The sequence below is a fragment of the Leptosomus discolor genome, chromosome 2 (assembly GCF_034619465.1).
Source record: "Leptosomus discolor isolate bLepDis1 chromosome 2, bLepDis1.hap2, whole genome shotgun sequence".
Taxonomy (NCBI): Eukaryota; Metazoa; Chordata; class Aves; order Leptosomiformes; family Leptosomidae; genus Leptosomus; species Leptosomus discolor.
Window position 1 is genome coordinate 55,117,305 of NC_141392.1, and position 26,043 is coordinate 55,143,347.

General features: G+C 40.9%; 1 protein-coding gene across 1 annotated transcript in view; it reads left to right on the forward strand.

The window, feature by feature from the left end:
* The window catches only part of UST (uronyl 2-sulfotransferase), a 169,080-nt gene that overhangs the window by 113,263 nt on the left and 29,774 nt on the right, over positions 1 to 26,043 (forward strand). The window contains exons 6-7 of the mRNA XM_086461093.1: positions 18,081 to 18,178; positions 20,131 to 20,288. Coding sequence (XP_086317219.1) covers positions 18,081 to 18,178; positions 20,131 to 20,288 — 256 coding nt within the window. The remainder of the gene's footprint in view (positions 1 to 18,080; positions 18,179 to 20,130; positions 20,289 to 26,043) is intronic.

Here is a 26,043-nt window from a genome sequence, read left to right on the forward strand (position 1 = left end):
TCAGTATTGTACAGGTCCGAAAATTTCTGGCTCTTGCAAATGTTAAGAAACTAGATGAGAAACCAGAAGCCAAGTAGCAGAAGATTTCCAAGCACTAAGTACCCACAATCTTATTTAAACTTAACAGGGCTTGCATTCTTAACAGGGTCTTGCATTCACATTGCAATTAAGTTGACAGGAAGGGTAGATAGAGGCAGTCCTCTCCTTACTGCCAATATATTGAACATGTTCAAGCTGTGGCATGATAATGAATTTTCAAGCACTCGTATATTCTTTTCACTCTGTAGGTGTCAAAACCTGCAGGAACTGACAACCCGTGAGAATAAAACTGAATTTATTAGCCTGTTTTATTCCTTGTCTGTCATTCTCCTTCCTCTTTCCTTTTTGTGGTTTATACATAAGGTTTCTGGCTGTCAGCACTGCTAGCAAAGTGAAATAAACTGAAATCCTGATCTCTAAAACTTATTGGCTAAAGCGAAGCTGAAGCTCTGAGGTGGTGGACGGCAGGGAGATTGCAGGGTGGTGGGGTTAGGAGAACTGCTTGCCTGTGGTGTGTGGCTGTCTGGGTGAGAGATAGCTGTGTTTTTATAAAAGCATCCAAGTCTGTCCTGGGATTTAGGTGTTTGTCGTCAACAAAATATTTTCCTATCGCGTAATTTTTTGATCGTAGTGTGGACTCTTCTGTTGACTGCAGTATTACTAGGTCACACTTGTGAATTCTGTATTTTTAAGACTCTGAAGTAGTGTATGTTGAAACCACATAGAAGCAGAGATGACACGTTGCAGAAAAAAGGGACATTCAGTGGCAAGGCATACTCAAGACTTAGTTTATCCTAGTTCTTCTGATGTGTCTAGGGTTTATTCTAGGCTACAGAGTAAAATCCTGTGCCTGGTCCCAGTCCCAGCTTGCATGGACCCCGGGGAATATTGGAGCACAGGTTGCTCCTTTCTTGTCAGCACCCAGGCTCATGTCCCTGGAGCTAGGGCACACATGGGGTGCCTGAATGTCTCATGGGACACAGCTGGGGTGCCCATCCACTCTGGGGAGGTGGGAGGCGCTTCCCAGCCAGCCCACAGGGCAAAGCCTGCCAAGCCTCCAGAGCTTCTTGCCTTGCTGCCTTCCCCAGTGACTGTGGAGTGTCTCAACTGCTTCTGCATGCACCCTCCCAGCAGATACTGGTGTGGAAGGGTCACTGCCAAGGTTTCTTTCAAATGCTAAAGCTGATATATTGTTGTCTGCCCAGGCTATGAATAAAGCTACTACTGCCTGTGACCAATGGGTTTTCTGCTGGGGCAACCCCTATCCTGTACTGTCTGTTTGGCTTCTCAATAAAGAACAGCCTGGAGTGCCACGGAAAAGATGCCAGCCTTGCTTAGTTTGACAGTGTGATCTTTCAAATTAGCATATTGTATGAATTTAGGACCAAGAAGAACAAGAAGGAGTTGGAGAAGTGGATGGAGAAGAGGGGGAGCTGATGGTTGGGAGAAGTCTAAAATCCATGTCCTTAGTGCAGGGATCACAATGTTTTCCAGGCTGGTGTTGCTATTTTTTCAGGTCTTTCTAATTAAATGAAGAAAGGGACAAAAAAGAAGAAAGGCTACTTGAATTAAAAGGCCTAATGTCAACAATCACAGCAGGAATGTCTAATTCAACAATAAAAAAACCTTATCAAGTGAGATTTGAGGGTATCTGTAGCCCCTGTTCAGACTCAGTTGACCTCTGAGAGAAATACTTCCTATTTTAGAGCACAGAGTCTTTACCCTGAGTACCACACTGGAAACTGTCAGGACAGGGCATGTTTCCTTGTGCAAGACACACCTCCCTGTGCACCACTGTGATCAGCCCTCTTGGTCTCTCTCACGAGTAGAGGACAGGCATGGGTTTCTCTGCAGTGTCAAGTATCAGCATCCTCCTTTGCTGAATGAAGATTATGTAGTGTTACTAGTAAGTAAATGTAAGGAAAAATATTTAAATTGTAAGGGTCTTGCATTCACAACATTTTGAACGCAATGTGTTGCAGGCTGAGTAGTGTCTTTTTTCATTTAAAAATAAAATTAATTATAAATCTTGACTGACTAAACACACACAAATAAGGGAAAGAACCCTTTGTACAATGGTGAAAATTAAGCACAGAGGTGCAAATTTAGTTTTTGTTTCTGTCTCATTACAGTACAAACAGATCTGAACTGTGAAATAGTTTTCCCAAAAAACAGATGCTGGCTGTCCAGTCTTGCTCTGTTTGCTTCAGTATGCTCCTGTGGTGTAGAAATGTGCATTTGTGTTTCTACAAAACAACAACCAAATGCCATAGGTTTGTGTTGGCAGCTGGATTGGGATGTTCTCCCCAGTTGCTTGGCCCTGCCTGTGACTGGTGTGCTTTCCCACAGGAGTGCTCTTCAGGTGTCAGATATTCCAGAAATCAGATTTTCCATCTTGGCATAAAGGATATTGCTACAGATGTTTGGGGGTTTTTTTCTTACAGATTTCTTTTTTTCCAATCTTGTTTTATGAGATTATCAGCATACGAATAGCTTCAGTTAAATGAATTTTTTAGTATGGAGGCTCCAGACTTGTATTAGGTGTCCTCCCTTCTCATTTTTTTCCTGAAGGGATATGAAAGGATGAGGGACTTCAAACAGTGAAATGACAGATTGGCTTCTTTGCCAGACCAATAAGCAACTGCAGTCAAAAGAGCAGTTGGCAAGTTTTGCTGCTTAGTGCAGTAGCTTTGGGAAGACTAATGGCTTCTGTGCCCTTAGACGAGGATGGATTCGAACCACATGCTCTAAGGTGTCTTGGCACCTCAATGAAATGGAAACCAAATGGAAATAAACCCAGCCATCTGAGGGACGGCGATGGTCACAGGGAGTCCTTCAGAAAGCTGTGCACAACCTGATTTCTTCAGCCTTTTTCTGGTGGATTTTACTTGAATCCAAAAGAAAAAATAAAAGCAGTTTTTCATAACTTGGTGAGATGTTGCCAGAAGAAAAGATGAGGGAATAGACTGACAAACTGCAGATCATCCTTAAGATGCTTATTTAAGGTCAAGTAACCTTATTCAAAAATACACACATCCCTCACCAGCTGGCTGATGATCTTGCATGTCCATGAGCTATCATGGGGGCAGTGGGGGTCTGCCTTGAAAGAGGTGGTGATTCTGTCTTTCAGAAAAAGCCGTAAGCCTCCTGTGTGTCAGTTGAGAAAATACATTGCCCATGAACAAGGTAGAGAAATTCTCCTTTGGAATAAAAGCAGTGTTCACTTTTTCCAATTTTTATTCTAAGCGTTGGGGTTTTTTCTCATTGACTATTATTTTTAGAGCTCCTCTGTCTCTTGTAACTATAGTTGCTTTACATAAAATCTAAAACAAAACACACAATAAAAACCCAACAAAGGGTGTTTAGCTGATTATTTGTTGTTCCCGACTCCAGAAAATGGACTACTATTGTTTCAGCAAAGCTGCCTATTGCTCAGTGAGTTATTGAAACACAATCTAGTCAGGTTACCTTGAACACCACTTTTTCCTATGAAGTCTGATCCAGGCAAAGCTAGCCATTATTCATAACTGAGCTTGTCAAGTGTAATTTCCTTTTTCTTGGGGAAAAATCCACTAACCAGTGGCAAATAGGAAACTTTCCATGGTGAATATGGATTGCTAAATGAGATTTCTTTTTAGAAATCGCTTTTCTTTTCTCTTTAAAAGGAAAACAAAACAAAATAAAACAAAACAAAACTAATGTGTTCATCAGTGGTTGAATGAAAAAAAAACCCAACAAAATTTCTTCAGAATGTGAGATGATGTCTTTGATAAACAGGAGGAAAAAAAAGCAAGTGTTACACTTTTTCCCTCCTTCTAGCAGAGGTATTAACCTCTATGATTTTATAATTTGTCTAGTTAACTTGCTATGCTTTTCAAAGCCATAGAATCTGAGGTGAGGGGATTGAGAGATTCTGGGTTTCCGTGTGGGGAGGGAGGCATGGTTTTGGGTTTTATAGTTATAGAATAGAACTTCAGCAGATGACTCAAGGTTCCAAAAATAAATTTAAAAAAAAAAAGAAAAATAAGAGGCAAATAGGAACATTAATTATGCCTCTGAACCTTGTAATTTTAGGACTTTCTAAATACTTGGATTTGTCAATACAGTGATAATCTTCTCAAACTGAAAAGTGGAATCAATATGTTTGTCCCGTTTTGTGGCTGCTGTTCTGAATGGCAGGGCTACAAGTGATGCAGAGTATTAGTAATTTTCCAGAAAAGCATTGAAGCTGTTCAGCAGGGGGAAGGTTATAACTATGGAAATTAGACAGGGACAGCAGAGCAGAAACCATCCCCAGCTGCAGCAGCAGGGAAGCCACATGCAGAAGCAGTGTGGTTTTCTTTGCTCTGCAGCTCCTTTTGCATTTCAGCCTGAAGAGATTCAAAGCTGGTCAATGCTGGGCAGAAGGCTGATAAGAAAGCAGAATTAGCACACAACTCTCACTTCTATCTCTTTTCTCACCATCCAAGAGGCTTGTGGTAAAGTGCCACCACAATTGTGGTAGGTCAAGGGGACATAAAAGACGTTTAGACCTTGCTGCTGTGAGGAAGGTTATTTTTTCTTAAAAGTCAGTACTGTGCTTTTAAGATTTAGCATCTAACTTAAAAAATGGGCAAAACTGAAGACACTTATAATCTGTACTGTATGATGATCATCATATTTTCTCTTTTTTAATGGAGAAGTCAGCAGCAGGTTTGTTTTTCTTTTTTGCTAGGCAGTGTACTTGATGTGACTGAATTACTTAGATGTACATCGTGAGCTGTCGGATACAGTCCCCCTCCCTTTAGCATCAGTGAAAGGGAATTGGTATCACTGGAATTCATGACAGCAGATAGTCTGAGCAGTATGTTGAAATAAAACTTTTAAAATGCATCAGCTAGCCGGTGTTCATTTTATTTAGTGAAAATTTTGCTACATCTGCAGATGAGAGTAGCTTAATAATTAAAAGAAATACTGCTTTCCTGAAGCCTGAAATAATTTTTTTAGATTTATTGTGGCATATCTTCCCTTCTCCATATATATACTCTTTTATTTTGAAGATTTATATTGAAGAAAGTAAGCATTTTTCTCCTTAATTCTTGTTATGTGAAGTTCTGTAAAAATATATGCAAATGGAATGATGTCTCTTGTTAGTTTTGCCTCTGTCTTGATGGGATGTATGACAGCAATAATATTTAATGCTCATTGCCAATGAAATTACTTTCCTTTTGTTTCATGGATTGCTTCTGTATGATGACATCTTTAATATTCCGAAATCTGGTATTTCTTTTAATAAGCCTCTTTTAAACTTTTGTATTGTCAAAAATATTTTTTGTGGACTTCTACTAAAAACAGCATAATGCCAGCTTCAAGATGTTGTGGCATTCGTAGAACTTAGATGTGTTTCTGTTAGTATGTGGCTTTTCGAGGTTTGGGCTAAAATCTGCTGAGCATAATTTCTGTGCATACAGTCAAACTTTAAAAGAACGAGAGCATTTGACCTGGGAAATAAAATGTGAGAAAAATGTGAACTACAGAAAAAATAGGCTTTTCTATATTGTAGCAATGAAGCAATATTTTTAAACATTTAAATCCTGTGATATCGATGCAAATGACGGCGTGTCATATGTAAAGGTGTGAACTTTCCGCATTAAGCACTTCTTGAGACATGAGCATCGTCCAGCCTAGCTGGGGAAGGCAGTACAAGCTGGGGACAGGCTAAAGGGTTGCTTCCCCTCCAGTGTCCTCCGAGCTTCTGATGTTCTTCAGCTTGTTTCCTGAGCCAGACGTTGCTTCCTTATCTGTGTCATCCAAAGTTTCCTATTGCAAGGACCTATGCATTTACCAGCATTGAATTTCCTCCAGCGTTTTATTGACTAATCAGTGTTGTAGCTTCTATAACTCCTTGAGGTCAGATTTCTAATTTCTCTCTTTAGTATTCCCTGAAAAAATTGCTACTTTCCTATTAACCCTTCTCTCTTATGCACAAGAGACATCTCAGCCCAGATGCTGTGCAACTCTACTCAGTGTCTCATTTCACTGAGGAAACGAGCCATTTTATCCCTGTCCTTACCTTCCTATCCTTTATCAGCCACTTCTGTAGTGTTTTGGGGTTTTTTTTTTTGAGAATTTAGGAACACAGGACTGTGTTTATCGCATCTTCAGTGACTGAATCAAAGACCTGTTGGAAGCTGGAGAGGCACAGTTTTCTCTGCTGACATTGATTCTTGCAGGTTGTGTTCTTTATTTATAGGGTCAACTAATACTAGCTGGTTCTGGCAATCTTCTGTTCATTTTATCAATTTTTTCCTAAAGCATCTTTGACTGTCACTTCAGTTCAAGTCTGGGGTTTTTTTCTGACTTATGCCCTCTCTAGTGGGCCCTTTTCTGTATGTGAAAGCATCCCAGATCTCGTATGGTATTTTTCATGATAGAGTTTTTCATTCTGAGCAATCTGTAATGCCTGTCACTGCTCAGTTGTGAGCAGGACTTGCTCTCAATCTGGGATATGCTGAGTTGTAATACTATAATGTACTTGGCTGGACAGTGAGGCTTTTGATATTAACAGAGTGGTGTATTTGTAGAGGTGATGATCTGCAGATGATTTCACCTGTATCTTCTCCAATTGGGTTTTTAAAAGATGTGTAGCACAAATGGTTTCTGGGATCCAGCATTTCAAATCAAACAAGATGCTAGGTTCCAGGAGCCAAAGACATGAAATTATTCCTTAATTCCCTCCATGGCGCTCCCTTGTTCAGATGAGAATTTATGGAAGGCACCAGCAGGGTCTTTTCTGCTTTACCTGGAGCTGAAAAAGCGTAAGTTAAAAAGTATTCTCCTTTAGGACTTCTAAGAAATTGAAGAGAGTCCAGAAGATGGTCTTAAAAAGGAAATACTGTAGGGAAATGTGAATCTTCAGATGAATACAAATGTGTTCTGAAGCAGATGTCCTGCAGTTATTCCTTGTGTTCATCAAGATTAAGAGAAAAATGAGTTTCCTTAAACTACATTAAGGTGTTTTCTTATCAGATACTAGTAAAAGATTTTGTGACAGTAGGAGCACTAAAGCACTGATATGAATTATAGAGGATATGAACATTTTTCTGAACAGATTGGACAAATGGCAACCCTAGTTCAGATAAATTGGTTTGCCTTTAGCAAAACATGGACTAAAATGCTTCTCGGTGCCCTAGGTGTTCTGTAGCAGCCTTTCTTGCTGGGATGGGCAGCAGCCAGGTATTGTGAGACCACCCTGCTAGCAGGACCCTCATCCACCAGCTGCATCTCTGTCCACTTCCAGCCTGCTGACTTCAACCTCGTAGTCAGCTCCAGGCTGAGGCTGTCATCTGTCAGAGGATAACTTTATCTGTGCTCCAGAACTACCTTTTGTGAGCATAAATCGCCAGGTGTATCTGTTGACTCACTGCTTTTCTCACAGGTCTCTGTTGGCTAGAGCCCAGCAGTGCTGCATTAGGGAGGGCTGAGAAATCCTTGAGGTGGGGGGTATTTCCTGCTCAACGTTTGCATAATTGAATGTATGCCATCCCTAATTGACTTTATAAAGGGTCATCATCTGAATGGACTAATTTTCCAGGTTCTTTTATGAAGAGGTGTTAGTAAACAAAATTAACAGATGTACTGTCTCCCTGCTGTTAGTTGCCAGTGGGATTCATTACTGATTGCAGTATAATGGTCTGTATTTTCAGTCTTCCCTGGATCTGTGCCCGCTGTAACAGGATGGTTATTTAACGCTCATACACTTCTTCCAGCTGGCAGGCAGTTTCCCTTTTTTTGGCATAATTTTTTCTATTTTTTTTCATGTATTTCCCATATTAAGACAGTTTGAGGTGAAAAATACAGAAGTGATAGAAAAGAAAGATACGAGAAGGTGCCTGCTTACAACTATGAAGTGATTCCGTTCTAATTGGTAAGGCTGGTCTTTGACAAGTTACTAATATGATTTCTGATAACAAAGAAGAGAGAGATATATCCACCTATGTATTTTCTCAATGTTGTACATCATTGTAAGTTAGAAAATTGGGATCTTCAAGTGTGTTTAATGTTTCTCACATCTAAACAGTAGCATTGTGGGCATAGCTCATCACCTCTGCTATGTTAATGCAAGCAGAAGTTTGTATATGAGTGAATAATTTATGCCTGCACTAAATGAAAATGTAGATGGTTAGCAGAAGATGCTCTTTTGTTAGCTGCTGCTTCACTTGTTAAGATGCCTGGAAGAAGAGCTGAATACATTGTCGGAAAAGCCAGGCAAGTTAGCCCAGGCAAAAGAGTCTGTGAAAAAGAAAAAAGTGGGTATTAAACTTGGCAGCCTATTTGCTTATGTGGTCTGGGGGAAAAAATGAAAAAACGATATTCTGCCAGAAAAAAGTGGAAAGTCAGTTCAAAGAAAACCCAGAATTGTCCTCTGGAAAAAAAATAAAAATAAAAATGAGGAAATCCATACTGATGTAAAGACAGCTTAAATTGAATCTAAGGAAGCCATAGGCTACCCTAGCCTACTTTTAAAAAGTCAAGTTTCCTCATTAGGACACAGTTAATGGAAGACTTAACTGAACCAGCCTTCATATCCTAACATTTGAAAATACTTTTATAATTTTCTCTGGATTTTCATAATAGAATTTCATCTTGAATAATTGTACTCTTACAGTACATGCTTTTTTAATTAAAGAAAAGTTATCTCAGACTATGAAAAAAATGAAGTTTCATTAACTTGCAAGTATAAATGTCTAGCCTACTGATGCGGTTACTCAGAAAAAGTATCAAGCTTTGAGAAGAGAAATAGAAGATGTGTATATTCCTTCTTACACTGTCTCTGGTGATATTTAGGGTCAGTCTCCAATCATCAATAGTTGCCAAGGGTTCTGTAAGCTTTCCATCCCCTCTCTCAAATGCAGCATTAATGTGCTATGCTGGAGTGTATGAAATATAAATATTTAGTGTAAGTCTGTCAGCTGTCCTTGTAGGTGAAGAAGGCTTAGCAGAAAGCTGTGGGCAGTTACGGCGTGGCTGCTGCTCAGTGGTGCAGTGTGGTGGTATGCTTTGCACAACCCATAGAAACAGGGCAGCGAGGGGATGACCATAGGTGTTGTCTAGATTAAAGCTATTTTTCTCTATGAGAACAGCAGTCATACTACACATAGATAACAGCAGACATATCTACTCGAACATTGAAGTTTGGATGCTGTTTTGGCTACAGAGGTAAGTTTGGTTTCGATGTAAATATTCAATCTAGTTGGTGAAAACTCGTTCCCTGGAGATGAAACTGGGGGGAAAAAAAAAAAAAGTGTTTCCAGGCTTTCCAAGGTTTTATCATAGTACCAGAAATACTTCTAAGTGTTATTTTCTCACGTCAACTAAGTCTTGCAGGCAGCTTCATCCACTCTTTCTCAAGATGGCTGGTGGACTTCCCCCTGTCTGGAGGGAAGGAGAGTTGTCTGGCCTATCTTCTCCACCCATTGGGTCTCTGAGCTGGAGACTCAGAAGAGGAAAGTATAGCAGTTGTGCTCATGAGAGAGCGTGCCACACTAGAGAATGAACAAAAATGCTTATTTTCCTTCAATTTTATTTAGATTAAACATAGGGGCTTTTTCAAGTTTCTAAAGTTCATTTTCCTTTAAAGAAAGATTTTTCAAAGCAGAGACCGTTGTGTTCCCCACTCTTTTAGTATTTTTTATGTTGTGTACGTGGTTGACTGGCTTCATGCCAACATATTGATGTGACTTTCTACCCACACCAATAATGCCAGAGAGGGGAAAAAGTGTCTTTGGAGCCTTTTGGCTTACAGTAGCCTAGCTAGATGGCTGATACAGAGAAGAGCTGAAGTGTGGGCACTTGAACATTGCCTGTGTCCGTATCTGGCTGTTGTTTCCCCAAAACAACTGTGTATCGGTAACTTTTCATAAGAGTCCTTTCATAAATAGCCCAGTGAATAATCAGGAAAACATAGCAGGGTCCAGTCTTCCCAGTTGTCTTCATTGTTTCCTGGGCATTACCCAGGCTTTCTGCAAGACTCTGGGTTGGCCTTTGTAGCCCCTGGCTACTGACAGTGTGCTGCCCCTGCCCATCGGTCCCCAGGACTTCTGTTAGCCTGCAGGAAAGCCAGTCATCCACAAGAGAGACACTTTACTGGAGCTCGTAGGTAAACACCCCCTCATGTCAGAGCGAGTAGTTGACTAATGATTTGCTGACAGAGGTGGCGGTTGTAGGGAACGTCTGAAAAATTGGAAAAGAGGAGAAGGGAAGAGTCTGTTTCCAGCTAATAAGTGAAAAATTATTTGGGGGAAAAAACCCAACACATTTATAAGAGCACATTGCTTTGTTTTACAGGACAGCTTCTGTTTTGAACTAACCTTTAACGGCTGGAGGCCAGCAGCTTGAATCGAATGAGATGGCTCTATGGGGTACTTTTGCTCATCCAACGTACTGCTGCTAGGAGTCCCTGAAACTTTCTAAAGGATATTCTTCTGATCTCCTGTGTAGGCTGTCACACTGTCTCCTCCTCTAGCAGTGCACTCAGCCTTGCAGAAGTATGATGAGAGGGCTATTTTCTTCTCTTCATTCTCCAGTTGCTTTTGCTGCTGCTTTTTATCAAATACATGATTTAGCTGAAGGCAAAGAGCAGCTTGCTGAAGAAATTATAATGAAGGTTTTCTGGGAATTAAAGGGATCAAGGATTTATTTTTTTTTTTAAAAAAAAAAAGCATATTTCAACTCCTGACAAATACGTGGAGGAAAGGAATCTGAATAGCTGCAAAGGTGTGAAATGTCTGTACAGCCTTTCAAGAACTGTACAAAAGCATTCAGAAGTGTATATCTTCAAAAGCAGATGTGTCAAGTGAGAAAGCATTGAAAGGAATATTATCAGTGACTGAAAGCAAGTTTTAAAATGCAAACCTTAGCTCAGCTTTCAAACATACTGTTTATCAACGGTAAAGCAACATACCTCTTGACCTTTAAGCAGGAAAGCAATGGTTAAAGCCGGCTAGAAGAGGTCATCTTTGGGGAGCACAGCCTGAGCTGTTTGGTGCCCCAGGCACTTCCCTGTTTCATGCTCCGGTCCCCCAAATCCTGTCACTCGCCTCCATCTGCTGTAGCATCTGTCTTCATAGGGCAGACCTAAATCTGTTGCATGGACCTGCCAGGGGATTACCCTTACTGGATGCCTCTCATAGCTGTAGTCTTCTCTTTTACAGCAGTTGAGATCCTCTTAGGATGAAACGCAAGGCCCACATCTGCTATCTTGTCACTAACTACGTGGGATCTGCCAGGTAGCTAAAAAGAAGTCAAGTCCCTGGCATGCATGGGTTTCACGATGCCACAGAAGAAGATGCTGGAAGCATGGCTGCATTTTGCAGCGGTGGCAGCGTTTGGGCACAGGGGGACAGTCAGTGCCAGGGTGAAATGGCCACACACTCTGGTGGCTGTTTCCCAGTCATTGCAATGACCAATGGCAAGATGACTAAAAGAAATTAATGTGCCGACTGAAGTTATTAAATGTGGACTGCGTCACTCTGAGGGGGACGTGCCATGCACAGCTGGAGTGCAGCAGTGCTGCGGTGGCATCATGGCATTTCTGTGAGCCAGCCCCACGTTGTTCACTGTTCTGGAGGAAGACCGGAAGGCAAGGGAGGGAAAGAAAGGGGTTTCTGTTGCTATTTGATCTGGCAGAGCCTGCAAAGGAGGGAAGGGGCAATCACAGCTGGTGCAGGGGTGCATTTGGGGACAGAAACCCACATTTCGGATAGCTAGATCAGCTCTGCCATCTTGTGGAACTTCTTCCTGAAGTGCCAACTGCTCACTTTGCCACCTGCCACTGGTGTCCCGATAGACTCGTCCAGCTTGCCGTCATCTCCAGAGGACCCTCATCCCACCCAGTTTGGCACAATCCACCCCACCTGACAGCTGTCCTTGGAGAGGCTTGGTACCACAATAGCAGAATCTGGGAAGCACTTGGCTTTGGCTGTGTTGGCAATGCTGGTTTGAGAAGTGATGCCCAGCATCTGCCCACCCTCCTGCAATCTGCTGCCAGTGGCGTTAGCATAGGTGCAGGAACAAATGCCTCCAGAATGTCAAAGAAACAGGTCGTCTTGCTGCTATGTGGCTCTAGTTATCCAAATACTTGATTGAGATTGAATAGAAACGTTAAATTTCACCTGATGAAGTAAAAACCTCTCTAATTAGGATTAAAAATGTGCTGCATTATAGGTTTTTTCCATAAAAATACATAAATAATTTGTGCTTCTAAATAAGATTCAGTAAGTCATGTTACACTTATATTTGAAAACTTCCATGTGGACTATACCTTAACTTTTCAATGTCTTTCTGTAGCCTTACAAAGTAGGAAGTTGTGCTTTTCCTTCTTTCATTTCATATTTACACTCACAAACCCTTTTCTGAGCCATCATATTTACATTTACTTCCCCATCACTCTACAGCCACCCAGAGCTCACTAGCTGGGATCAGAGAAAGCAGCAGGGTGGTTTTTTGAGCGTGGTTGTATTTTGTTCATATGATGCAACGTTGTCCTCAGGATGTAACGGTTAGTTTGACCTCTTTACAAACACTGAGCAAGTATGTGAGAAAACATTTTACAAGCCACGAGAGGATTCTTGAGGGCTCTCAACAGAGGAGAAGAATTTTCCTTGGCTGGTGACAGTGAGGACTAGACTGCACTGCTGACTGGAGCAGTGTATGAAGAACAGCCTTGTTAGCAGGAGAGGTCACTGTAGACTGGGCTCACTCACTGGTTTTCCCCATAATTTTATTTCATTTCCTTTCATGGAAACTTGAAGGCTATTTATTTAGGTCGCTGCTTCCTCTGTAGCCTTCGTGACACACCTCAACTTCACATCTGCGACCTTCAGACTTCAGTGAGGAGCATGCACCATGGCTGGGCTGTAAGCAGGGTCTCCTGGTTTCACAGAAGTTGCAGTGTCCCACGAGGGCAGGGCAGGGCATGGAAAGACAACATGTCATATTTTTCATTTTGATTGTGAGAGAAAGGCCATTTTTTATGGCTTCCCGTAGATTAATGGATGATGTAATGGGTCTGCGTGGCAAGGTTTTGGTAGTGGGTTGGTTACAGGGGTGGCTTCTGTACAAAGCTGCTAGAAGTTTCCCCTATGTCAGATGCAGCCAATACCAGCCGGCTCTTAGACAGACCCGCTGCTGGCCAAGGCCGAGCCAATCAGCAACAGCGTTTTTCGCCTCTGGGATAACGTGTTTAAGAGAGTGAAAAAGTTGTTGCGCAGCTGTAATTGCAGCGAGTGAGAGGAGTGAGAATATGTATGAGAAACATCCTGCAGACACCCAGGTCAGTGAAGAAGGAGGGGGAGGAGATGCTCCAGGCACCAGAGCAGAGATACCCCTACAGCCCATAGAGGAGACCATGGTGAGGCAGGCTGTCCCCCTGCAGCCCACGGGCGGTGGAGCAGATGACTGCCTACACCCTGTGGAGGGCCCCCACGCTGGAGTAGGTGGATACCTGAAGGAAGCTGTGACCCTGTGGGAAGCCTGCACCGGAGCAGGCTCCTGGCAGGACCTGTGGCCCGTGGAGAGAGAGAAGCCCACGCTGGAGCAGTTGGTTTCTGAAGGACTGCACACCATGAAGGAGACTCACGCTGGAGCAGTTCATGAAGGACTGAACCCGTGGGAAGACTCACACTGGAGAAGTCATGGAGGACTTTCTCCCATGAGGGGGACCCCACGTTGGAGCAGGGGAAACGTGTGAGGAATCCTCCCCCTGAGGACGAAGGAGCGGCAGAAAACAACAGTGTGATGAACTGACCCCAACCCCCATTCCCTGTTTTCCCCTTGTGCCGCCGGGGGGAGGAGGGAGGAAAATTGAGATCAAAGTTATGCCCGGGAAAGGACGGAGGGGTGGGGGGAAGGTGTTTTAAGATTTGGTTTTATTTCTCATTACTCCTCTCTGAGTTAATTGGTAATAAATTACATTTCCCTTCAGTTGAGTCTGTTTTGCCTGTGACGGTAAATGCTGAGTGATCTCCCTGTCCTTATCTCAACCCCACAAGCCTGTTGTTATTTTTTTTTCCTCTCCTCTCTCCTGTCCAGTGAAGGAGGGGGAGTGATAGAGTGGCTTTGGTGGGCACCTGGCATTTTAGCCAGGGTCAACCCACCACAGATGATTAATGGAAAAATATTTGCAAGGCATGTATGTATTGAGTTACAATTCCTCATTTTAAATTGTTAAGGATGTACATCTAGTGCAGAATCTGGTGTTTGTGTCATTTTTGGTTGAGACACTAAGGATCAAGAAATTGGGAATGTTTTGAAGCTTAAGAATTATTTGTTTTTTTAAAAAACTTTGTGTTCCTTTTACTGGACAAAAGAAGTTGTTATTTCACCAAGTACTCTTAGGATTTTATATCAGAAGGAGAAACAATCAGTGTCTCAAATCTAAGGTCACATCTTTTTGTCTATGGTACAGTATTTGCCATGGGATAAAGATATTAACTTAAGTAAATTGTTTATTGTTCTACAAAAAATACATTAAAGTTTGCTCTTTTTGTGATAGTATTAAAATGCCCAAAGGAATTTCATATCCATGAAATACTTTTAATTACGTTCCAACTTCCTCTTATGACGTGTATGAACTCGCTATGCCAAATGAAACCGTTTGTTATTAACTTTTAAAAAAATATATCAATAACATACCTTTGATGTATTTCTGATAGATCAGTAGTCTGGCTCGTTGACAGATTAATAAATTAGGGCATGTTGTGATTTTTATATGAAAGACAGTTTTACAGAAGAAGGAAGTAGACGTTACCAATTTACCATTTCAGCAAAAATTGTAACAACAATAGAAAAATATATTACTATTAAAAGGAAAGATGGTTTCTGTTGTTACTTGCAGCCACAGGGCTGGTTCCTGGGGGTGTCTCTGCCCTGCTGGAGACAGAAGCCCAGCAGGACATGAGCAGTGTGGATTGTAGCTGGGAGCTGTGGAATAAAATTCCTCTTTCTTTAGTGTGGAGGGGTATGATCAAAGTAGCTGTGTGTGTTTGTTTCTGTATCTTTCCTGGCTGTATTAGAGTAATTTTTTTTACAAGGTTCCTCCAGTGGTTTAAATGAGCAAGGCTGTCATCTGTCACCTTGCCATTTTTTGTCTCACATAAAAACCTTTCTGCCCTGAAAGATCAGTGTCCTGCTGAGAAAACATACTCTTGCTGGGAAATGTGGCATTAATGTTGCTTAGAATAACACTGCCTAGAAAAATGTCATTTCACCTTAGCTTTTCGTGCTCAGAAAAAAACCCCACAAATTCCTGTAAGTCCCACTAGCAACTGAAGAGCTGTAGATGTGGCTTAAGTTTTGTAATGACTAGCACACCTCAGGCCAACCTTTCTTTCGCCCCACATCTTGGTTAAAAACAGTGATTTCACATCTCATGGAGCTGCATAGTTGTCATCAAGTAAAATCTTCTCTGAGGGGATAGATGGTGGCTTTATTTCACAGATTATGGATACAGAAAATAGGAAAGGTGAGCAGGTGCTGCAAATGCACCAGGATCCTCCAGCAGCTGTAATACGGATCACAGCAGTGGTAGTAAACGGTGACTGGAAAGGGGCAGTGCTTTTACCACAGAGAAAACCTGGTGCTTCTGATGTCAGGAACATTGTGTGGTGAAAAACTGTAAGTTTGTATGAAAGCATACCTGGCTGTTATGTTAAACCTTGAGTGCATCAACAAGGAGGGGGGAAGATTTTTCTCTCATCCTTCTGCATTCCTTCCACAAGTCAAATTTGAAGGGAATTGCCACTTGATAGTTTAGATTAGTGCCATCCCAGTTGTTTCAGTGGTCCTACAGTAGTTTACCCTAAAAAGGAATACTAAAAATCTCTTTTTGACTAAATAAGCTGATCACTTAAAGCTGCAGGATTTTCCACATGAATTTACGTTTATTGTATGGATGTTTCTCCAGCCATATTAATCAAATATTGTTTTCAGAATTACAGGAAGGTCCATGTTACGCTTTTGTGTTGGGTATCAATACTTACTTTTCTCAGGGAATATTTTCTGGCTCACTGTATTCATTATTCTTGTAAAGAAATAATAAGTTTCTTTGTTGTGGGTTAATGTCCATTTACCTTTGTATGGGAGTGAGAAAAGAGGAATGATTCTTGGTTGGGTGTTACTAATTATGTAGGTTTTTCTGCCTTTCGGTTAATCCATCAATCAAGTGCAGGCTGGCTTGGACATAATTTAACATATTGTTAGGACAATATTTCAGATTTTTTAAAAACAAGCAATTTATTAATTCATTGCAGGTCTCTGCAGGTTCTTATGGAAACTGAAAATATGTATCCCTGAAAACATCTCTGGTGATGTCTATAGTAAAAGCACAATGAAGCTTTAAAGAACTGCGATTTTTAATTCACATTAAAAAAACCCTGTTGGGATGATAGGAAGGACACGTCGCCTGTGCCACCAGTAGATTTCTTAGTAATGTTCATAGCATTGAGAAGTGGGGGCTGCTTAACTTCAGATCAGAGCCTTGAATGTCAAAATTCAGGTCTTGACCATAAATCTTCTGGTACATATTTAAGGCAAGCCCTTCTTAGTATGCTTGAATACACTGAGGGGAGCAGGGGAGATGGGTTGTTTGTATCCCAATTGGCAATTTTTATATTGTTTTCTTTGATGGCTCCTCACCATGCGATTTACTTCCTAGCCCAGGATCTTCTGATGTGCTTACAAAGTCTGATTTATGTAAGTGTGAGACAGAGGAGGAAACAGGAATGTACTTTAGGAGGCTTATGGACCCAAATGTCACACTAATGAGGTTAGGCATGAGGGCTAAAGTTCTGGGAGAGATTTTGTGTGCTGAGGTCTCGGAAGCGGATGCTGTGGCTGGAGGCCTCTCCCCCGCGCTGCCCCGGGAGAGCAGGAGATGCTCTCCAAGCCTCCCATGCGGCCAAGCAGTTCTGTCTTGCAGAGGGCGTGTTGCCCACTGAAGTGTTCTCTGTCGCATTTTGTTTATTTGATGAAGCATGGATTTGGTTAGTCATTGGTTGATACTGATGTGTATCGAGCCTGCTGCATTATAAAAGCCTGCATCTTTAAATAAGAGTGAAGATTCTCAAAGATGAGATCACTTCATGTTTGCTTAGGTTGTCTTACACTTCTTTTTTTTTGCCGCTGTACGTGTCTCTGGAGTCAGTGGGTCTGCTTGCAGAGTAAGGGTCTATTAGACTGGATAAGGATAGTGGAATTCAATCCCACTTGCAGGTGTGTTTATTATTGCACTAGAGTAAAGCTAGAAGTGGAATATTGTTCCTCAGGGTTCAGTAGCTATGCCTAGTCTTTGAAATGATAAATAGCTCCTAATTAGATGAACAATAAATCAGGACAATGATAAATACTTTCTAATAAGACTCTTCTCAGTGGGGTTTTACACAATAGTCTCAATTCTGAACATCTGAGGAATGTACAGAATCGTAATCATAAGTGATGTATGTTTTTATATCAAGAGTAAGCTGTGCAAATTACAGCCTGTGTTTGTTCATTCCAGTCATTGAATGAAGCAGAACTAAAAAAAAAAAAAAAAAAAAAAAAAAAAAAAGAAAGAAAATAAAAGAATCATCGTCTCAATTTGATTTATTCTGGCTACTTCAGGTTTCCCCCAGGGTGTATTTAGAAGAAACAAAAGTCTGAAAATAATATCCTGAATGTTTTAAATATAACTCAATATGAAAGTTGATCCATGTGACCCACTTTGAATCATGCAGTGACCTCAATATAATAATTGTGTTATTTGCAGAAAAAAAAAAAAAAAGTATATTTTTTGCATTCTAGGACAAAATAACTTTTTTTTTCCCCCTTCTGAAACTTTCTAATGATATTTAGAAGTAGGTAAATTGACTAGTAGATGACTTTTAAGGTATTTGGTATAGCCTCAGCACAATTCCTTGACTCTCAGAACACTATATGAAGTATGAAATAAAGAGAACGTGTTAATAGAGAAAGGAGAATGCAGTATTCAACCTCTTGGTTTTTTTTTTTTCTTTCCTCCCACACAGGACATTAACGTATGTATCCTTGAAAACTACCCTGAATGTTCCAATCCCAGGTTATTTTACATCATACCGTATTTCTGTGGACAGCACCCAAGATGCAGGTAAATATATACAAGGTATCCCAATTTGTTCAGCAATAGCTATGGCAAACATTTTGTCGGAAACTGTTAATAAAGAGGCAACAGTTATTTGAAGTACAAGAGAAAAGTGTAAGTACAGTGTAGCACCGTATGCAGTAACTGTATGCATATATTTTGGAGTTAGGAGGCTAATGCAAATGTAGTACTATTCTTTTTTTCTTAATTTAATACTTGAATAATTCATCAAATCTTAATGTATTCATGTGGAATTTTTTTTCTGGGTTGGCAAGGTGAGAATGGCAGTGGCTGTATGTGCTTGTTACTCATTTTACCTGCACTGAAATTTTGTAATACATGTTTTGGCTCTGCTCGGATGCCTGTATCATTATTCATTGTTACTGCTTCTCCATAGTGCAACATCTACACGTTTTCAAAAATGTCTTTTGAAAGCTGTACATTTTTATTGTAGTAATAACACTGAAAACATGTTCTTCCTTATGTCTCAGTTTCTAAGTATCTTTGCTGTAAAATCCTGCTTTAGTTTTTTGGTGCAAGTGAAGTTACGATTAAGAAACAAAACAGATTCATTACTTCATTTTCATTGCACATTTTTTTCTTAATGTATTTTGGCCTCATTTGCAAATGCTTATGGTTGTGGATTTAACTTGTATTCATGAACAATCCCATTAACAACAGTCACATACCTGAATACTTTCACAATGTATCTCTGTGTACATACCAAGCAGTATGTTGAAATACTGTTTAGTAGCTTGTTGTAGATCTGTCTCCCACCATGGCTTTGCACTTCCTTCAGCTACTTCTTAGTCTCACAAGGAGCTGCAGGAATGAGGCTCGTAGTATTTGTTAGGACACTCTGCTCCTCCAGAAAACGGATTAGTGCACAGAAAGAGGTAGGGAATGAAAAACCTGCTCCAAGCCTGCTCTAGTAGGAGTATAAAGCAATAAGCTTTCCCACATGTCATCAAAACAGCTTCTGCCAGATGTTGTGAAATTCACTGTTGCATAGAGTTTGCAGTAGCCTAATGGAGTCAGAGAAGAGGTGTGATCTCCAGCCACTCTCAGGTAGCATATGTGACTCAGGTGTTCATCATACCAGATGGACTGTGTGGAAAAGCTGATTTCCTTTGGTTTGGGACACTGGCATTACATCCCCTATCAATATGAATGCTGACTGCTGCTCCCAGGACATAATTAATATGAGTTAGTCCAAGGGATTTAGGATTCATATGCTTGTCTAACCAAATTGTGCTTCCATAGGAAACTATGAAAGAAGCATAAAGATGTACTGGTGTCCTGCCAGCTTCTGCCACTGAGGGAAAAGATAAAGTAGCCCTAAATTGATTATCAAAACTAGTATCAGTCAGAGCAAACAAATGCAAATCCTGCAGCACAGCTGCAGAAGTCAGGGGTAATGGCAAGGAAAGGGAAGCCCGTGGAGACTTTGGCAGAAGTTAAAATGAAGGACAAGGTGAGAAACAGGCCAGTAGCCTCCTGTGTGGCACTCACTGGGTAACAGCAGGAAGTGGTTGCTCACAGCAGTTCTCCTGATGAGGTTCAGGGACACCGCCACCCCCTTAGCACCCTTCATCACCCAGGGAAGTCCTTCCTCCCATAACATGGGTCGTGCTTCCAAGTGGAAATATAAAGGCATTCACAAGTTTGTCCTTATAAACAACTTGGTGAAAGATGTCTTCAGAACACAGTACTTCCATGCAGTGATTAATGTCCGTTTAATGTGATCGTGTTTTTACATGCCAAACTGACTCTAGATGTTGTGCGGAAAAGCTCAGTAACTCACTCAGGTTTGGTGGGGGTTTTTTTATATTCTGTTAGAAGTACAGCACTGAATATTTTTTGATTCAGTTGTGTGCTTGGCTTGAATTTCTGATGTAAATGCATATTTAAACTTTTTTTTTTCTCCTTTCTCTCTCTTCCTCCATTAATTTATACAGAGAGCCTGGTGAATGGGCCCTTGAAAGAGCAAAGCTGAACGTTAATGAAAATTTTCTGCTTGTGGGCATTCTGGAGGAGTTGGAGGATGTGCTGCTTTTATTAGAAAGATTCTTACCTCATTATTTCAAGGATGTGCTTAGCATCTACAAGAACCCAGGTAACTTTTTCCATTAAAAAGCTATTCTTATTGAAGCTTTGGAAAAATCTGCATGGCTGCTGAAAGATATGTGTTTGTCTTGTTCAGTCAATGAAGAGATTTTAGGGAGCAGATTTGATTGGTGGGGAAGGGTGCATATTCTGCTTTTATTCTTAATGTTACTGTGTGGGTTTTATTCCTGGGGAAGCACTTGGTGCTCCAGTAATCTTGCCACATGCCAGAAGGCTTCCCGTTTACCACTGGAGTGGCTTTTTCTTCTTCTAATTCTGTCATACTCAGCTCTTAAATAATACTGTCAAAATATTCTCAAAATGGTGTCAGCAATATCTACCTAAGTAGACCTTGGAGAAATGGTTTGGGGAGCTGGACCCTTTGGAGATTCTCCAGTGCCAGGATATTTATTTTCCTTCAACTTTGACTAAGAGTTGAAAAGAAATGAACCTTCCGTTAAAGTGAGTTTAAGTACAAATAAGAATGCATATTTACAGCACTTTAAGTACAAAGCATGCTGAGGAAAAAGACTTAGGAGACTTGAGTAGAGAAATGAAAAGAGACTCCTTAATCTACCTCCTAATTTGCACCCCACAGTCAATCTGAAAGGGTTCTCTCTTCTCTTCTGCACCAGTCCTTCCCTCCCAATGCTTATTTATTGCTAACTTCTTTAGAAGACAATCTTGTGTCCTATGCCTAAACCAAGACATATGATGCTTCTGTGAGGCTGTGCATGTCATTCCGGCAGAACTGATTTCCTGCTTACATTTGGCTGGGCCATCAACACCGTACGAAGCACGGAAGGGTAAAACTTCACTTCTTGCTTGGTGACTTGGTTGCATTCATGTCAGTGTGAAATGCCTGCAGCCACTGAAATGTGTGTTTTGTACCAAGTTGTATATTAAAAACACAGGGATCGAAGATTGAATTTTGTTTGCAATGCATGCAGCTGATGGCTGGCTTTTGACTGAGAGCAGCTACCACAGTCATCAGTCACTTTGGAGAAATTATGGGTTTCTGTCCCTCAATCCCTTCTTCCAGGATGCATTTGAAAATTTTGTATTCAGCAATGATATGGATGTTACAGGGAAAGTGTGTCATTCCTCCTCTGAACATTATTTCAGTGGGTCATTATGTGCTTGCAGTAAGGCATTTAAGGCAGCTATTTAGATGTGAGTGTTGTTTTGCTGTGGTGCTATATCCAGCCATAGAGCTATTTTGTGCAATAACAGACATAAGGAGAGCATGGTATGGTATTGACATGAGAGCAGTGCCCAGTTTTGGATGGGTTATTTCACTTTTCTGTGTAAATTAAAAAATAAAAAGACACGTGTTTGTAGTATGTGGAAGTCTTACTAAAGGTTTCCCCAGTTCACTCTCCAGGGTTTTCCCATGGGGATGTTAGATGAGATGAAGGTGGGCGATCAATAGAAGGATGCTCTCTTCGCAATGAGCAGACTTTTCTTTGGGGACCTATAGGACTTCCTCAACTTTTCTGTGCACCATAGAGTTTAACTTCTCTTACAGTGGGCAAAGCTAGCAAACAGCATGCAGGGTCTTGATTTTCATCAGTGTGCCATAGAAATCATCAGGTGTGAAATGAGCAATCTCCCAGAATTATTAAGTGCTGGATAATCGTTCTCTTCTGTGTGTATATTCCGGTATCTGGGGGAGAATTGATTGGTGATTTCCTCCGGGATTTCATGTGTAAGACTGGTCTTGTGTCATGTCTGAAAACTCACCTCTTTCCTTCAGTATTCCCCATGCAGATTAATCTTTTGTTTTATTTTTCCCATTCACTTATTGACAAGGAAGAATAGAAAGGAGACGGTTTCCTTGTGTTAACTCTGTCCTCCTCTTTTCATACATGCGTATGTTTGAAGGGTTTTTTCCCAGTCATAATTGTTTCCAGGTTATTTCTGAGTTGTTGCTAATGCTTACTGAACAGAATCAGCCAAAAAGAAAAAAAATTAAGTGCTGTGTAAGAAATCCTACCTTGTTCTTCTCAGGGCACCTTAGACCTGATCTGCAACACCCTCTGCTGTTGCATCATGAAGTGCTAGAAAGAAGAGATGTTATTCTGTCCAGCTGTGTGGTGATCCACGAAGCAGCAGATAACTTCGGGCCAAAACTAACCTTTTGTTGCAACTAACGCAGATTAAATCTACACGATTTACAGTTTTTTCTGCGGCTCCACCTGAGATACTCTTATGGCAGTCTTTCCTCATTTTGTGTATAGAAAGAAAAGCTTTTACAGAACTTAACTTTTATCAGTTGAATATACTGAGATGCAAAAAAAACAGTGAAGGACTACGTACAGAAAGGTGATTCCCTTCCAGGTCAGTGAATCTCTGCACCAGAGTCCACTACAGTAAGTGATTCAGCATCAGATACCATTCAAAAACTGGATTTGTAGAGCTGCTTGGAAGCAGACAGTAACTGAAGGAAGGCAATTTCCATCCGGTGTTGCTTTAGTGGATTACATAGATTAGAAAGCAGAATAGGAAATTGGTGATTGCTGTTCCACCAACGTCATAATCTAAGCCAAATTAAAAGCACTCACCTCTTGCTGTAGGAAGTAAACTGCGGGATGTTATCAAACCCATAGAATCACATGTGCATCTAAGATACCTCTGTAGGAGTTCTGGGCTAAACTCCTTCTTCTTCCCAGAGTTGGGACCCTCCTCCCTCATTATAGGTGCTTTGGGTGAGCACCAGATCACCACAGCTCCCATCCAAGCAAACTTATTATCGGAAGCCTTCAGTATAGGTTGATGCTAATAGGAATCAGGAAACCTGGAAACTTTTTTTTATGTCTGTTTCTTTTAACCATGTAAGCCGTATTCAAGATTCTTTGTTTCTTCTGTGTCTGTAGTAAAATTTCTCATCTGAGACAGCATGTAACAACATGGAACTCTTGCTCAGTGTCCTCCTCCTCAATAGAAAACAAAGCCTGTAGCATTTTTACCTTCAAAAATATTTTGCTGCTATTGTTCTGAAGCAGAGGATCAGTAAAACTGTGGCTCTATTGACCAGATAGATACTAGGACATTTATGTTGGAGAGCACAGAAATGTGAGTGCAGGTCTCTGTCTGTATATGTGGTGACAGGTAACTGCTTAATGCAATATGACTTGAGTGCTTTTGTTGGTGATGCTCATGATCTGTTTTACGTAAGCTGGCAAAAGGAAACTGTGAAGAAAGGTAAAATATGAATGAAAAGTAGTTGACTTGTTCAGACATTATCACTAGCAGCTGGTTATTGAGATTTTTAATGCATTTCACTTGCCAACTGCTCTGTGTTTGTTCTGTCCTGGCTTTTTCTTTTCTTTTTGACAGTGTCACATTTTGAAATGCACACCAGTTTTTCCTCAAATTTTGAGTTGAAAAAAATTGTCAGTTCTGCATGACAGGAAATTTTAGTGTCAGAGGACACTATCAGGGTCATTTTCTTCATTGCATTAATTAAAAAGTTGCCTTCAGCTAATCCGTATGCCGTATATTTTGACTTGTGTGTTTTATAACAATGTGCAACAAAATGTGAAAGCTCTTTTTGATGCTAAAGGTTTCATTGGAACCAATCAGGTTTTATCTTGTAGAGCTACAGGCTTCCTGTTTTTTTCCTTTTCCACTCTCTCATTGAAATGAAGTATTTCCTTAATGTTGATACCAAGTCAAGAATTGCAAAAGGACTCTCTTTTTTGGTGTCTGTCTTGTCCAAAGTGACAAAGTCTGCTGTGACAGCCAGAACTGCCTTTGACAAGAGATCAAAACAGAAGGGGAGCACGGGGGGCATTGGTGGACGGGTTGTGGCATAAGTAGATGGATTGATAGATGGATAGAACAAATAAATTAGAAAAAAAATACTGGGGTTTCTAGATTTTTTTGCTAACATAGTAAAATTTGCTCAAAATTTTGTCTGTCTTTTTTTACCCAGCATCGGAGCAGATAGGGTCCAATTGCAGAGCCTTGGCTTATATTTACTTCAAAATTTGGAAGTGCTCCTTAACTTTTCGAAAGGCCTGAAATAGTTGTAGCATAACTTTAGGTGTGTAAAATCTCTCCTTGCTTTCGGGAGCACGACTGAAGGAAAAATAATTGGTCAGTCCTGTTCATTTTTGCTGGCTATAGCTCACTTCCGTAGCCTGGCTGGTAGCCAGAATGTGAAGAATACTTACACAGTTTCTTTTGAAATGGGCACATGCGGGTTTTGTATCTTTGGTCTTTTTAGGAGGCAGAAAATACACACTATACACAGCAAAACATAGAATTTTCTTCTGCCTTGTCGACTTCTGTGGCATGGGGTAAAGTTTAACACTTAATGTAAAAGAATAGGCAATAAAATGGTTTTTATCACCTCAGAAATAGCCCATATCCTCTCACCTTTCTGCAGGAGTTCATAAATTTACTTTGGCACCAGAAGCCCTATAAAAACACTTCTTCCCAATACCAGAAAAAAAAAAAAAAAAAAAAAGTCTTTGTTTCCTGAAAGTTACATTTTGCATGGAGATCTTACTCTAAAGCAAGAAGACTGACTTAAGCTTTTCAAACAGTGAATTTTATTGAGTGCAATGAAATTACTCATGCTGTCAGCTGGAAGAAAATATATTGGTCAGGTAAACTGTAAAATGTGCTTTTTTTGAAAATGCAGCAGCAATGTGACTCTCCTTAAGAATCACATTTACAAGGAACATTTTAAACTGTAGTAGCCATATTATCCCAGGTAATATAAACCTGCTGATTTTTAAAATCTGTTCTGTTCGTGAATGCTAGTGACACAGTCTTGATGTTTTCTAGTTATAAGCTTCCCCTTCTCTTTAAGCTCAAGAAGGAGGGAGATGTTGCCATTTGTCTTTATTGCAAGGCTGAGGTCCTGTGAGGCAGATGATGAAGCGGTTTTTGATGGAGTTAGGAAAAGGCTGGGATCAACCCTGCAAGTCTTTGCAGCGTACTGAAGGTTGCTCCTGTGCCGGGGCAGCACTGAAGGTGGGACATGCCTGCAGGTGGTTCCTGTGCTGGAAGTGGAAAAGAACATTTTCCCGCTCCTTGTCAAAATAAAACTCTTTGCAAATGGAGAAGGCTGAGAGAGGCTTTTCTTTCTTAATCCCCCCTTCCAGGCCATCACTTTGTTAGCAGTGCTCCCCATAGTGTGACTGATACCTTTAGTACTAAATTCTTGTGGCAGCCTTTCTGCCACCCCGTTCTTGGGCTGCTCTGGCAACATGTGGATGCTATGGATTTGGAAATGTTCAGGAGTTAAGGGTCATTGCTGGAAAAGTTTCTGTGATAGGAAGAAAGCAAAGGGAGAGTGGGAAGATCCCGCTGTTCTTTTTTCCCTCTGAGAAACTGGAATGGATGTCTTTGCAGGCACGATCTCCAAGAGCAAAAACTCTGGGTAAGAAATGTGGAAAGAAGCCCAATGGAAGGAGGCAGTGCTTTTTGCTCAGTGTCCTTAAATACTGATCATCTTACATTCTGCCTTTGTTCAGCACAAAATGAAAGAAAAAATTAGGACAAGTGATCTGCAGCTTCTAACAGTCTGCCTGCTTCTCATGAGCTGTACTTTCTGGAGAGGGTTGTGACTGGTCTGCGGAAAGGGAATACATTGGCTCATCTGGGGAAGAGATCAGTACAGGTTGAGGACTGACCTGTTGGAGAGTGGCATAGGGGAAAGGGACCTGGGGGTCCTGGCGGACAGCAGGATAACCATGAGCCTGCAATGTGCCCTCGTGGCCAAGGTGGCCAATGGCATCCTGGGGTGTGTT